We start from the raw sequence: 15918 nt of genomic DNA on the forward strand, positions 1-15918 counted from the left end.
GGAGGACTGCAGGGAATTTGTTGGCAGCTGCATGCTGATGCACCGTAAGCAGCCGGGGAACCAGTACAAGATTCTGTGTGAAGCATCACGGCCTCGATGCAGCTGATGGAAGGTAAAGCCCACACGGGCACCCCCAGCCTGGCCACGGCAAGACGGCATCGCTCGCAGTGCTGCGGCCACCGATGGAACCTGCTCTGCTGCCCAGCAATGAGGCAGGGCGACTGCACGGGGCAAAAACCTCTCGCCTTGCATATCAGCAAGCAAATCCAGCTGGGAACAAGATTGGAAAGCAGCACACGTACAATCCTCAGAGCCAATCTGAGCATCACTTTTAAGAGTAAGAGTTTCTTAAAGGTAATTTTCTAGAAGATGTTTTTTAAAAGCTAATCAGCTTCCCCTTGGAAGAGAAGAGAGTGCATTAGACACTGCTGCTGCTGCTTCTCATGCAGCCCATAAGCTCCACTATGCTCCAAAGGAGAGCTTGCTATATTTGACCTTTACTTAAACTTTACATGGAGTTTCCATTCATCTTCTCTGTGAACACTTCTGCTTATAGATCCATTCTCCAGGAAGACATACTATTTTTTTTTTTACCTCAAGGGGATGGCCTCATTTTTGAAGATTTCCTTCCGCAATCTTCTCTGCTTTCTGGAGTTCACGTATGTCATTTTACACCTATCACCAAGTTTCCTTTGGGAGAGGCTGCACATTAAATTGAAAAGCCATTAACTATTATAATTGATTTGAACACAGCCTCTGAAAGGGTTATTTGCTACGGTATGCACAGAAGAGACGACCACAGATCTCAACAGAACTTGCTGCCTTTGGAAGAACCAACCGATGCCCGCTAAGCCCTGCACATCGTTCAGTGATGGAGCCCAGTTTGACCAGTAAGGCTGAAAGCCTCAGTAATGCAGCTGCCTGCATTGGTGCTTCTTCCCCAGTTCTTTTTCACAACCTACTCTGCTACTCATGACGCGGATTATTAGCATTATAAACAGGGCACAAATGCGTTCTTTATCTTCAAAGTCACCATTAAAATGAACCTGAAGTCTATTACTCAAGCACTGCTATAGAAATCCGCTTAATTAAATTCTAAAGGGCTTAAACCAAAAATATACATTGCAATGACGCGGGGCAGAACATAAACTTTTTAATAGTAGTAACAAGCTCATCTACCCTTTCTACAGGTGTAATAAAAATGCTAATATATGTTAATGTCTAGTCTGTGGTTAACGTTTTGTCTTGTTAATTTCCCCAGGGCTTTCATTACTGATTTAAATCTGCCACACTACCCCAGTGATTGCATCGCCTTCCACAAACTGCACGCAACACTCTCAAACAAATGCTGATTAACAGAAGTGAAGAACCGTTTAGCTAGGACAAACACTCTTATTATATGCCTGTAACCATTATATACATTTTGGCAGGAAGATGGGAAAGAGACTATTTCCTGCTCCCTTTCTCTTCTCACAGCAGAAAATGTGATTATGGGCACAAAAATGAATTTACAAGCCTTTATTTTAGGAAGCACATCATTATTAACTAAGTAATGATTGTTCTTCTGGTTCCAGGCACTCGAGTAGGAGGAACAAACTGATATGATAACACAGATGTCTTCTATGCACATTTCACTAGGATTCCTCATTAATGGAGTACTAAATGTTATTAATCAGCTCTATAGCATGAGAATTTCCATTATTCAGACAGCGCCTTGCAAAGATTACATAAGAGAAAACATCCTAATTCACTTGTGCAGAGCAGCAGGAATCGCAGGAAGTGACCTACTCTCCATGCCGAGGAGAACAGCATTTAATAATGCATTACCTTTAAATAATGCAATGCTATAATGTGTAAAATGCACACAAACACTAATGCTTAGAATAACAGAGTGCCTGTCACACCAGCACCCGTCGTGACACCCGACACATGCTTCAAACATGCACTACAAATGCTCAGGGACCCCTGCAGGTACCAGACCAGGTGATACTGAAGCCCATCAACACCTGGTTTGAAGACCAGGTCTTCAAACTCCTGAAGACCAAGAAGGGACTAAGGAGACATCCTCAGAAGGAAATATAACTTCATTTTTATATAACATCCTTCATATGGAGCATCACAAGACATTTTGCAGAGGCTCAGCATCACAGCAGGAACACGGGGCCCTGGGAGGACTGATAGATCCCCTTTCCCAGCCTCATTTCTTGTCTGAGACAGCTCTAACCACTGACTGAGAGAAAAATAACAGAGGGCTCAAGATGGAAGAGGAGCCAACAGCACAGCTGCCCTTGCAGACCCCAGCTGCTGCCCAAGGCACTTGCCGTGCCCTGGTGCAACCCAAGGACTAACCGGGAAGGCGCTGGCTCCTCAGGGCAAGGAGCAGGATGTGTTCCCCACATGGCCACATGTACTGATGTGACAGAGGTGACACAAGAGCAGGCAGGTCTGGAGCTCTGCACGGTGACATGGCCTCTTTACCCCAGAGTGTGCATAACAGCGTGGGTGCAGCAGCTCAGAAGAGTAATAGGGAGTGCAAGAGACTATTTAAGCATTTCTACCCTTGGTGCTAAGGGTGCTGAAGGTGGATGATCCCCATCTGCACTTCCCCCTGCCGTGTCAGGGTTCAAACAGCTTAAATCAGAGTGAGACCACCGCTCTATTTCCATCCCTGCTCTCGCAGGGAATGCCACCCTGTCCCAGGAGGATCAGATGCCTGGGGTCCTGCACACATGCCGCAGCATCCAAGGCACCTCCATGCTGTATCCCACCTTGTCCCCAACCCCTGTGCTGACTCAGCTTCTCCACCATGCCGGATGCCCTTTCCCTCAAAGGAACCGTGACCTCGGCTTGAGTGGAGCCCTTTCAAACCTACATCAAGTAATGCAAACAAGATGTTTCTCCTTTCTGGCGTCCCCAGAATGCAGCGTTTAATCCACTGGAGAAAGCTGCTTTGTGTTTAAGCAAAAGGCTGTTTATTGTTATTTATAGGTGGAGAGGAAGTCAGACTAAATGATCACAGTTGTTCCTTCTGCCTTTGTAATCCCAGACATATAATTAAAGCACAACTTTTCAAGTCAGTGTTTCCCTCCAGTGTTTTGTCAATTCCACATTGAATAAAATCAGGTATTTCAATTTTTATGGTCAGACCTAGGCAGCAAACCACAGGGCAGGCAGCTGGTGCTCTAGCTAGGGCTTGGACCCACACAGCCGACTGGGAGAGTCAAGGAAAAAGCATTTGCTTAATTTTGAGCACATGCTTATGCCGTTTTCTCAAGTGGAGACATTTCCTGGAACAGGGCCCCGTAGCACACTAATGCACCCATTATGGTTTTAAGTTAGATCTATGCAATATGATGTTTCTTAGACAACCAAACTAAGGCTTTTTTTCTTGGAAAGAAAAGTCAGCCTTGCCTGAAAGGTGACAATAGAGCGAAAGGGAAAGCAAGGGAGCAAAATCCAGAACATACTAGACTGACCAAAGCCAGGTTCAGGAGGAAAAACACAACAGTGCCAGCGCCTGAAGCCTCTGGTGAAGCCCTGAGCCCCCAACGACACGCAAGGCAGAGGCGGAGGGCATGGCTGCTCCGATTCCCTGAGAAGGCTGAAAAGGATCCGAAGTCAATCAGCGGACTTCAACATTAGCACCGAATCATCCAACTTGCCAGAAAATTTGGACTCAAAGTAGTGAAGCCCATTTCTGCTAAGGATGCTAAATACATTGCTATTATACAATTGTGCATTGTGCATGCTGTAATACTTGTGCAATTGATACTGCAGGCCCCTACAAGACCCTCCTATTGCAGGCAATTTAATCTACTCCATCCCAAAAGACCATGAAGAAAAGCAAGGAATTGCCTTGAGGGATTACCAGTTTCTACCAAGAACCTGAAAACAAAAAAAATTTACTTTCTGCACCTCTACCTGATGCAGAGCACCAGTAAGTGAACAACATTCCTTTGAGAACACCAAGCTCTGCACAGTCTGCAAGACCTGGTTCTCTTGGAGGAGAGAAGTGGCTGGGACTGTCCTGCTTCTACTGAGGAGGCAGAGGCCAGGGCAGTAGCACTGCCTGGAGAGGTTCCCCCAGCTCCTGAGGCTGGAGCAATGAGAAATAGCACGGGGCAAAGCCAGAGCTTGTTATTTCCCTTCCCTGAGTTAATTGGTTTCCTTCACAGATTTCTGTGGGTTTTAATATCGTGCTGTGCTTGTGCCTACGGCACTACAGAAAGGAACAATCTGAGAGAAATAAATTCCTAGCAGCTTAATTTAGAGAGGAAAAACAGATACCTGCCATCAGTCTGGAACGTAAGCCAGCAAGCCAGAGACGGGGCCCACAATGGGTTATTTAACAGCAGTCGTGTCAGATGGGTTGCAAATGTGGTCAATACGTACTGGTTCAACTTCCCCCCTGCAGCCCTGAGCAGAGATTCAATTATTCTTTGAGAAATACACTGTTAAATAATTAAAAAGTTGGTGCATGACTTTTTTCCTTTTTTTTTTTTTTTAAACCAGACCGATTCAATTCTGGAAGTATAAAGTCATTACAATGTGTCAGCTAGCAATTAGCTACTGTACACTGTTTATTCTTTAATAAAATCTTTGAGTAGAAGGGCAATATTCTTAGAAACGCAGCATTAACTTGTTCCTCAATGACTTTAATATGGCTCTTTTCAAATTACTGCTCATAAAATCTCAGGGAAGAAAAATCTACTGATAATATCCCATCTCCTTAATTAGTTCTCTCTCAGCAATCCAATAGCAAGTGTAATATTTATATAAAATAGAGCATGTAAGGCTTACTGCTTTAACTGGTGACATCAGAACAAGCAGGTAAAAAAAAAAATGTCCGCTTTGCAACCTGCACAGACTGAGCTTGCAGGTATATGCAACTTTTCAGATTTATACTTCAATAAACACCTATAACAAAATGATCCCAAAGGTTTTTACACCACTAACAGTATTTTTCATTATAAAACGCCCTCCCTCCCTGCCTGTGCTGAAAGGAATACTCTTCTGCCTCCAAAGGGTTCGGTACCCATCATTCCTCACCCAGTCACCTGCCCCTTAAAAAGGACCATAACCCTACTTATCTTAACCTCCCCATACAAATACACCCCCCGCTCCAAACACCTTTTTCTCCCTCCATCCACCTTTCTCTTTCCAAAGACCAATTTCCACTAAAATGACAAGGCTGGAGTCACCAGAGCTCACCAAATCATTTCAATGGTTTCTAAGCTGCTGAATAACTTCAGCAGAATAATTACAACCATTTGTTTTCCAGCTAAGCTCAGAGCAACCCTACAGCGCATCACTCGGCCTCTGGTGAGGGGTGCACAAGGCTCTCCCCATGGCGATGCCGTGGACCTCCTCAAGCAGAGCCTAAAATAGAAGCGTAACAATTCTCGTAAATGGAAAATGGTAAAACTGTCTCAGCACAGCAGAGATTAGCTGCTGGTAAAATTAATCCACTGAAGGTCAAAAAAGGGCTCAGGAAGACCCTGTGTTCTTTTTTTAATAATTTTTTTCTTCATCTGTTGATTTCTCTTGGTTTTAAAGCCACCAGATCCATATTAATTTTTTTCCCCAGTCCTAGCCTAATTCAATTTAAAGTCAGCACCAAGATAATTTACCCAAAACACAGCAGACAAGGTAAAAAGACTCCCATTAGATTTTTGCTTATGATAAAGGAATCACATTTTTCCCAAAGACAAATCAGGGTTATTGAAAATGTAAATCATTATTTTCTATAAAGACATAAATATCCGTGGGGCTTTTTTGAGACTCTGTTGAACACATCTTGGTTTTACATGTACTGCGGTTAATACAACTGAATTACAGAATGACTTACAGTGTTAGATTAGCTTCTGCTTGATTGAGAATATCTTTATAATGGAAATCAGTGTGCACTTTTAACCTCGTTACAATGCTATAACATATATCTGATTAATATATTAAAGCGGCTCATTCAACAATAGGTAGTTTGCAGACAGAAATGAAATGAATTTGACTTCATCACAACACTTATTAACGTTGTGAAACTGAAGACTAGGATTTGATGACAAGAAGCGGATTTCAATAAACTGACAAGCAACAATTCCAAAACAAGGCAGGGAACCATCAGACTGATCAAAAAAAAACCAAAAAAAACCCCAAAACAAAGAAACCAAAGCTAAATACTTTTAATGCATTTCTGTGCATCTTCTTTACTTTCTCACCTTGCAAGGGGTAAGCTGGACATTTCCACAACTCACTGAAAAGAGAAGAAAAATTTGCACTACACTCTTCAAGTAGAAACTGCTACTGAGGTGCTTTCTGACTCCTAACCTTGTGTACCGTCCGTTCCCTGCTTTTTTGGGCTGCCCCTCAGGAGGAGGCAGAGGATGGATGACTTAAATAGCAGCACAGGCAGTCGAGGTATCTATGGAAATACCTGCTCTCTGGTGCTCTGGAGAGTGGCAGCATGAAGTTTATTTGTACAGCGATCCAGATCAATAAGTGCAGTCTAAGACTTAATAAGCTTTAGAAAGACATAACTTGGAGCACATCACTCACGGCCAAATTATCCTCACTAACAACCAGGCTCGCTCACTCTCTCCAGGTCAGTGGCCAAGAGCATCATCTACCACCGCTGATAACACAGAAGAGAATTAGGTGTGAAAATGGATTAGGTTAGAAAGATACACCTGCATAAAGAATTGCTAAATTCCCCAACTGCTGGCTTGCTTTTTCTTTTTCTTTTTTTAAACAGAAATAACTCTGCCAAAGTAGCTGTAGGCTATCGGCACAGCTTTCTGCAGCAGCGAGCGTGCTCTCTCTCAAATGAGGCTTTGAAAGAATAATGCGGTTAGCAGCAAACTTCACCCTCTGAGAACAGGCTCCGTGCCCTCAGGGGTTTATTAGTGGGAGAACACAACAGGTAGCGATGGGAAAGGCCACCGGTTCATTTTACACTAACCTGACAAGACCAAGAGGGCTGCTCGAGAGCTCTGCGAGCAATGAGGGTGCTTTTGCTGCAGCAGATGGCTGAAAAATCTACCTCAATTGTTCATTGTATTTTTTTTTCAGCTAAATTTCTTTGTAGACAGCAACTTTCATGCTTTGTACGTCAAAGCCACATTAGAATAAGATGTAAAAATTATATCATTCACAGCACCACACACAGGCAAAGAATTCAAAATGAAGCAAAACTCACATTGCAACCCAGCCTCTAATCCTCTCCACCACAAAACAAAATGCTGCTGCTCCATCCAGGCAGCTTTGGGCACTATTTCTGCTTTGCAGAGGGTCGCTTTTAAGTTTCTGGTTTGTTCTTGGCTCATTCATCAGCATTGCTAATAGGAGAGTTAGCTCTAGTTCTACAGCAGCAACACTCACGGGGGATACTGTCGCTGGAAGTAAACTCAGCGTGGTTAAGATGAAGGATGCCCGGCAAATGACCCCAGACAGAGGTCTTAGTGGAAGCTGCAGTCACGGATAATGAAGCCAAAAGAGGGTTTAGCGTAAAAGCATAAAGAGATGGATATTGGTGAGCAGGAGTCCAGCACTGCAAAGTTGCAAGTCTTAGCAAGAGTAAAAATCTTCCAGAAAGGAAATAGGCCAGAATACATTTTGTTAATAAGGCATCTATGTTAATAAAGGTTGTGGGAGGCTGCAGCAATCTGGACAGCAAGTGAAGGAGCCGCGTCTGCAGGGCTGATGCTTGGGGAATTTTATCTCTCTGATAAAACAAAGATGTGTGGCCAACTTCGAGAAAAAAATCCCAGAGGAAGCTCCCCAGAAAGCGTAGAGGGCAATGGCTTGTCTAGAGGGACAGTCCAGACTGAGCTAAGTAAGAAGAAAGGCAGTTCATTGCATGGATGTAACTTTTCTGTGGGCCTCTCAGAAGCCAGGCAGACAAACCCCAACCGAAAAGCCTCCTGTTTCTGCCATGCATCAGCTTGTAGCACCCTTCAAGTAAACTAAATCTGGATCTCAGTAAAGATCCTGATCATAAGGCTGGTTTAAGTCTGAAGGAGGCTCAGCTGCAAACACCTCCCCAGAGAAAGGGCTGTGCCCCAGCCCTCACCATTCGGAAGGGCAGCTCCTCCCCAGCCAGCACCTCTCCGATGCCTCCTGAAGCAGCAGAAGCCTCAAGACACCCACAAGGAACTTCCTTACACTGTAATCTTAGGTTCAGCTTCAAACTCAGTTTTTTCTGCTTAAATCTAGTCTACTTCAAGACCTCACATTACGTCCTTGACCATTACCATTTATTACAAAATGAGATGTTTGACATTTCAAAGCCTAAAGCCCAATGCCAAGGAACAGAGATAACCATACATCCCCTCCTGCAATGCACAGAGTTTGCTTTGAATAAGATGATCACCAGGTCTCTCCTTTCCTACAACCCAAGGCATCCCACATCCAGCTGCTAAATACAGCTGTGGTGAGAGCCAGGAAAGAAAAAAAAAAAAAAGAAGAAATCAGAAAAAAAGAAGATGCTCTGTGCAGTGAAGAAAGATGGATAATATTGCAAAGGTGTTTACCATCACTTCCAACTGTTACGACAGTATTCTGCACCACTACCTCTGCTAGCTCTTTGTACTAATGTCAGGGCATCTCTGAACCAAGTATCTTTTTAAACACTTGGGAGCCAGTTGCACAATAACAAATCAGCTCCTACACTAAAACAAGAACAGGCTAAGCCATAGGACATACAAAGAGGTACACAGAATCAGTAATTAATCTGCATGAGATAGTCTAGTTTAGTTCTGACTTCAGCTCAGAAAAGATGCAAGACATTACGCTGCATGGAACCTGTGTGCATCTTGCTCATGCTGTAACCAACACACGATTTGAAGTGAGATCAAGCCAAGCTCAGTGGGCGCTGCATGATGCTCCCGCCCATAAAATGCAGCAGCCTTAAAAAGCTCTTTTTATGGCGCAGAGTAACAGCGATGAAGTTGCCACCAGCTGAGTGATCTGCCTCCAACTGAAGTCAATGAAAAGATTCATGTCAGCTTCAGTGCAAAGTTGGGCATCAAAAGCAGCGTCAAAGGATGCTCCGTGTGCTGCCACGTGCTTGTGCAGGGAGGAGGGGGCATCGTTGTTAGCTATCTTCTACTTTTAATTAAAAAAAGTCATCACTGTAAATTCCACTGAAATGGTACAACAGGCCAGAGGCTAGAACGTGTCCAGTTAAAAGGACAGAGCGAGAGAAAAAAAAAAAAAAGGTGAGGATAACACAGAAGTTTACAAATAGAAGCAAAATCAAGTACTATTTTAAATTAAACCCATGTTGATATTCAATGCCATCACCTCTGGTTTTGCATGGGCAGGTCTGAGCATCCCTGGCCACATGCACTGCTTCCACCTAACAGCTCTGCATAGCCCCACGTGCTCCCGAGAACAGCTCTGCACCCCTGCCCTGCTTTGGCCAGGCCCAATTTCATGACAAATTGACCCAAAGCCCCACTGTGCCACCAGGGCAAACAGGAAGGGGAATCAAGATGCCACCGGCCCGTGCCAGACTCCAGCAGATAAAGGACAAGGCAGACCAAAGAACATGAGAGTGGGCTACTTGCATTCTCTAGAGGCAAAGCTCTCATTCACAGCGATTTAATTGTGTGATGCCAATAACCTTCCTCCCCAGGCAAGACAAGTGGTAAAACTTTCGCTAGGTTGAGAATAACCTCTGATCCTCACTCCCTTAAAAAGACAAGTAATGGCCAAGAGCATTGATGCCAAAGTCCCTTCCCAAAATAAGATGCAGACCTTTAATTTGCTGCTGCGTATTTGAACATTAAACCAAAGATTTAAGTCCAGCAGCCGTGTGCCAAAGTCACTGGATCAAAATTGTTGAGGCTGGGTTGCAAAACTGCAGGCACGAACAATTTCTGCCTTTATTCTTTCAGCACCAGCCAAGCCGCCAACAATGTGGGGATTTCTAAATCTAAATCAACACCTTAGAGTTCAGCACCTTGTCATATGCTTCCCCAACTATCAGAAAATCTTTAATATCTGAAACCTCTTTAGATAACTCATTGTAATACTCCCAAGGTATTTTCACAGGAATGGGAAAGTTGTTGATACTATCCCTGGTGATCAGGTTTATTTTCATCCTGCAGTAGGAACAGATGCTTGCTTTAACATGGCTTATCAGGCACGTTACACTGCCTATCACAAAATAGTTAACAAAAGTACACGATAAACACGCCTTGGGATAGCTACGAGTGGGTCTGAGCTTACCAAAATCCTAAACCTCACTCGTATTTCCAGCTTTAAGTGAAAAATGGAGCTAGCTAACAGCAAGCATTAGAGAACAGCCTGAGGATTAAACTTTGCCGATAAAGAAACTGAAAATACATCCAGCCGACTATCCCATGAGCGATGCCAGCAGAGAGCAACCCGCATTAAAAGTACAAAGAAAGCGATCTTGGCGTCTTAAAGGGAATGACTTCTCGAACAGCACTGTAATTTCAAAGCTTTCCTCAGAAGTCTCTTGCCAGTTCTAGCACAGAGAGAAATCCATTAGCAGATAGGAAAACTCACCGGAGCTCCCTGCCATTGCTACCCACGGAGCAAAGCAGCTTCCAGCAAGTAGCCAGGTGAGCAGGCTTCAAAAGCACCTCCTGGGCAGCATCAGGGAAAACCACAACAGCATCGCTGACAAACACACTGGATTACTGTGTACAGCAACAGGCGATGTTTTTGTCCCTGGGTGCTAAAATTCCCTTTATTTACATATTATTGATTCTCACCCCTGTGCATCTGCTGCTCCTGCAAATTTCTGCACCAATTTACAACAGAGCAATGCTTCTCTCTGGCAATCAAAGTAGCTGGTTATCTTTCCAGCATGCTCATGGTCTCCCTACAAGGATTCCAAAGAAACTCAAGGGAAAATGAGGGTCTAGCTTGCCCTGTTCTGTTCGTCCCTGGGACTCCCCTAGGTTCACAATCAGCACTCTGCGTGCACTGGTGGGGGTGAGGGCTCCGGCTTGAGGATAAAACCAAACCCATCTTGCACTGCACCTCCTCAGCAGCTCTGCAATACGGCTCTATAATCTAGTTAACTCAGACTTGAGCAGCCTTTTAAAGGTGTTTGCAGTGAAGTAAAACAGCAGGGATCTGCTCACCGTGCAGAGAACTGTGCCCTGTTCCCACACAGCTCTACCAAATCCATATTAATTTTTTTTCCCAGAAACGCTTCACTGAGCTCCCTGCTCTTTCCTTTCTAGGTAACACTCTACAGACAGAGCTGCACATCTCCCCGGATGGGAAGGGGAGCAGCACGGGATAAGCGGCTCTATCAGCCCTTGTCTTTGCGTTTCTCCCTAGAGATGCAGATGCCCAGGCCAGGACTCGACTAAATGAAGTTTCTTGCTATGTTTTTTTTTGGTGGTGGTTTGCTAATATTTTTCATAGTGCATTTTTTCTGTGAGACTTTGAAGACTAATCTTGTATTCCTTTGCAACCTGTTCTCATTCACAGATTCAGTCGTCTTACGAACACATCAGCCTTACAGTATCTTCTGTGCCCGACCCTAATCACACTAACACACACAGGTCCTGCCAAGCAGAAAGTCCTGCTGTGCGAGGCCAGGATCAACAACTGCAGCTCCATGTCAGACGGAGAGGCACCACATGACAGCTAAAGGATGGGAGAAGTCCTGCCACCCCCATCCGAAGGGCTGGAGGGGCACATGCCCTGCTGGGCATTCAGTACAAAGTAGCTCACGGAGTCAAAACCCAAATCCCTTTCTCTGATGATTCTTACCTGCATCCTCACATGCAATACATGGCTACAACCTCACCCTAAGCCACCCACCTTTCTGGTTTGTGCCTCACTACTGTACGAGTCACCTGTTGTTTCCCAGTCTGTTGGGATGGGTTCAAAACCCCGATAAGTTACAAGGGAGGAGAAAAAGCGTTAAGAAAATAATATTTATGTAGACAAATTAATACCTGTGTCAAATCAACAGCCTTCACCTCAACTCTGCAACCTTTCAAAATAAATTTACAGTGCTGGCTTAAGGTAGGGAACCCCAAGGAGATCAACTATTAGCAATGTAAGAGACACAGACCTGCCGCCTCTCTTGTACTTCCAACAGCAGAGGAAGCATTAACTTCAAAGACGTGTTGGGGTTAAAAATTTATGACATTTATTTGTTCTGCATCTCCCTAATAGTCTTTGCTTATGGTAGAAAGCACGAACAGACTGACTACAATCACTTTTCTCTACATTTATGATAAAAGTATCTACAAGAGGTGGATGTACTATGCACATTTTCAAGCAGGGAAAAATTAACAGATAGGAAAATTAATAGTATATAGACATAGCCCTCGACAGAAGCTTTTTTCCCCAATCTGCCCTGAGCCTTAGCCTCCTTGATAAAGCATTTTAATAGCATATTCTAGGGGTGCAGTTTTTAAACAGACTAATAGTGGAAATAATAAAGCTCTAACACACACCACTGCTGACAAATTACCTATAGAAGCCAGGCTTGGGATGGAAACTGCTTACTGCCACAATATTATTGTAGTCACTCTTCTGCACTGCTGTTTACATACCAGGAACAACACTAGTGCATAGGCTTACATTTAAATGCGTGCCTGGAGGCATAGTTTCCAAAAGCAGATTAACAGCAGTACGACTCTGTGTCTTGGGGACTACAGAGCTCCTCTGAAACCTACCTGGAGGCTCTACACCACCTCTGGAGCTCAGGTTCATATGCCCTTTGTAGTCAGGTATGCTGCAAGCTATAAAAGGGGACCAGATCCTCCAGCAAATGCCCACACCCAGCCTAGGGGTGGGTGGTGAGGGACACAGAGGAGCAGCTGCATGGGGGAAGGATGCTCCATCAGGCAACACATCCAAGGACCTGAAATATCATTAGGAAATCTACTGCTGTGGAAGTGTCACCAATGCCGTAAAAAATGAAAGAAGCAAAAAGGACAGGCAAAGGGCAGTAGTGTTGTTATTCAGCCTATAATCACTATGGGCACGGAAGATAAGTTTTCCATAATTCCAAGAGGTTTTAATGACAATTAAATAACCTGTCATTATCCTTAATACCATACAGGTGAATTGAACTTTGCCTATGGAAGTGGCAGCATCCAAGGTCAGTAATGAAAGCAGTTGATAAGAGAAGCCAGCAAAGCCCCACACTTTCAAAGACAATTCCCACGGCATTTTACACTTTCATATACCAATGGTGTCTAAAAACAATCATATTTACAGGATAACAGTAAATAAACACAGCTATTTGCTTCTGGGTACAATCTTTGAAAGTCAATACATGCTGATAAGTTTAACAGAGAAACTTTCATTCCAGAACAGCTTAAAAAAAATGTATTCTATTACTTATGGGCAGAGAGTCTTACCCCAGATCCCAGACTGGCTATCAGAGTCAGGCCATCTGCAGTGCTGTAGTTGCAACTGTCAGCACTTCCATTACTGTCCTGTTCCTCTACTGAACAGCCTTCATTTGTAAGAAATGTTGACCTAGGCTCAGGTTTGACATAAGAGCCTTAGCTGAGCAACTCTGGTGTTTTAAAAACAAACTTCAAAAACCCAGTGACCATTCTCTTTTATTGATAATTGCCAGACAATTGGCTTGCTTGGCTTGGACTTTTTTTTCCCCTGCATTCCTATAACACAAAACTATCTCTAGAACAAAATAAAAAATCACTTAAGTATTAAATAATCAGGAGGAGTTATGTTTAAATGAGTACCTAACTATATATGGCCCTAATGAATTCAAACAGCTCTATCAAGTATGAAAGCAGTGACTGATTTTGCAATGCTCAGTGATTTTTTGTTTTAAAGGAAGTCAATTTATGTTCTGTTTTAGTAGATGATGGGCAGATTATGGCTCTATTGCCACAGCTTGTGTTGTCTTTAATGGCACTCCACCTATTTGTCCTCCCACAAACCCATTCTCTGTAGACAGATCAAGGTCTCTATATTCAACAATATAATTGACAGTCATGTTCCTTCACTTTATACATAGACATCTCCAATAAAAAGTGCATTTTTATTTTTGTGCCGAGAAAAGAAGGCTACAGGAGGACAAACACAGTCCTTTTGTAAACAGGGGTCAAGAATGACAGGAACAAACAGCTAACAGGGAAACGGTGGCAGATTTTAATCATCATTGGCTTTAAGCAAACTATAACAACATTCCTGCACCTTTGCCTTCATCCGCACTCTACCCTACCTGCATGAGGCAGCTCAATTGCATCTCAAGAACAATATCCTCTGCAAAACAAGAGTCATATTTCCACAATCCATTTGTCCTTGCACTCAAACAGAGCAGCAGGATTTGCAGAACAAGAAAGACTCAGTTTCTCAGGAGGCTCTGAAAGTCATACAATGTGTTATAGTCAGGTCACTCCTAGTAAGTAAGAAATAACCTTATTCCTGGGATTAAATGCAGCCCCAAACTGTCACAAGTCACCAAAAGAGGGAAAAAAAGACCTCCTTCAGTAAATCAGGAAGCAAAGGATGCCATGGTACATGCCTCTACTTGGCAACTATTCAGAGGTACATTTTAGTGATGGTAAAGGAGGCAAGGGACACCTAGAGAGCAGGACCAGCCTTTCAGAGCTGCTCAAACCAAGTACAGTGCCCATGGAGTATTGAAGATGCTGGGACATCTCAGCTCCTGATCTCATACCCCAGGTACAAGGCTGATGACAGGATGACTCCAGACCTTTCTGCTCTGATCAACCTGAAGAAAGGGAAAGTCCTTAACCAAAGCCCAGGCCCCACAAACACCAGCATCAAACACTATCAAAAGTTTTTAAAAAATCAGAGATTTCGGAGGGGAGGAAGAGAGAGGACCTGGCAATCAGAGCATTTCAGGTTTGTTGGCTGGGAGACAGGAGTAGGTTGGTTTCAACACGTAGAGCTCATGGTACACAACTGAGCCGTGTCGTGGCAGTGAGCTAGGGGAACTGCAGAAAACTACTCACGGTTGTTGAGAGCTTTCCTTTGTTCTTCTGCACATAGATGATCGCATCCCGCACCATTGAGAAGAGGTTCAGGAGGACATGCTCCATGTCATAGATGCCACGCATGCCTTTGGTCAGCCCCTCCAGCGACGTGATATACTCTCGCCAGTGGTTATCGATCTCTACAACACCCGCCAAGCATCCTTGCATCGCCAAGCCACAGTAGCTGGCACAGGGCTTGGTCTGGAGGAGCCCCTGGCAGTGAGAGCAGTACCACATCTTCAGCAGTGCTCGTCCACACTCCTTGCTGAATTTTAAGTGGTCAGTAGTGTTTATCACCTCGATCCCCAGGTTGAGCGCCTGCAGAAAGACTCGCGTAGACTGCAGTGACTTGGACACCTGTGTCATCATCATCTTCGGGTAGTTACCAAAGACTTTGAGGTCTCTCCTGGCTGCCCTCAGACATCCAGTCATTTCCACAGAGGGATCAGGGAAGCCGGGATTAATCAAGTGAGAATAAACCAAAGGGAATAAACTGTCAAAAAATTCATTTATCATGTCATTAACATGGATGTCAGAGCCCAGTATGTACAATGAAACATCAGTGAAAAGTTCTCCAACAAACTTAAGAGCTCTGGGCCCCATGCTCTGGTAGTAGGTCCTAAACATGCTGTTGGTGAAGTTTCTTGCATGTCGTACTACAATTTCAAAGGCTTCTGCAAAACAGAAGAAAAAAAGCGAAGTTATTATGAGAGAATGAGCTCAGAAAGAGGGAGGATAACATTGTACCGTGTTACTGCTGCAAAAGCTGGTCCCATCTTGTCTGCTTTGCATCACGTGTCTGCTGGCAGCCGCGCCTGCTGCAAAACTCAGCAGCATCAGCAATTTCACAGGAAAATGCACATATTCTTTAAACACAAGCTGCATTTCAAAATGGCAAAAACTATGATCTAGTTAACATTTTAGCCTTTAAGGAAAATATTGA

The 15918-nt window shown here is 43.9% G+C and overlaps 1 protein-coding gene across 1 annotated transcript in view; it reads right to left on the reverse strand.

The window, feature by feature from the left end:
* GPC3 (glypican 3) overlaps positions 1 to 15918 on the reverse strand; it is a 141803-nt gene that overhangs the window by 59624 nt on the left and 66261 nt on the right. The window contains exon 3 of the mRNA XM_069867321.1: positions 14955 to 15649. Within this exon, the coding sequence (XP_069723422.1) occupies positions 14955 to 15649 (695 nt within the window). The remainder of the gene's footprint in view (positions 1 to 14954; positions 15650 to 15918) is intronic.

Source organism: Phaenicophaeus curvirostris, chromosome 13 (genome assembly GCF_032191515.1).
Source record: "Phaenicophaeus curvirostris isolate KB17595 chromosome 13, BPBGC_Pcur_1.0, whole genome shotgun sequence".
NCBI lineage: Eukaryota > Metazoa > Chordata > Aves > Cuculiformes > Cuculidae > Phaenicophaeus > Phaenicophaeus curvirostris.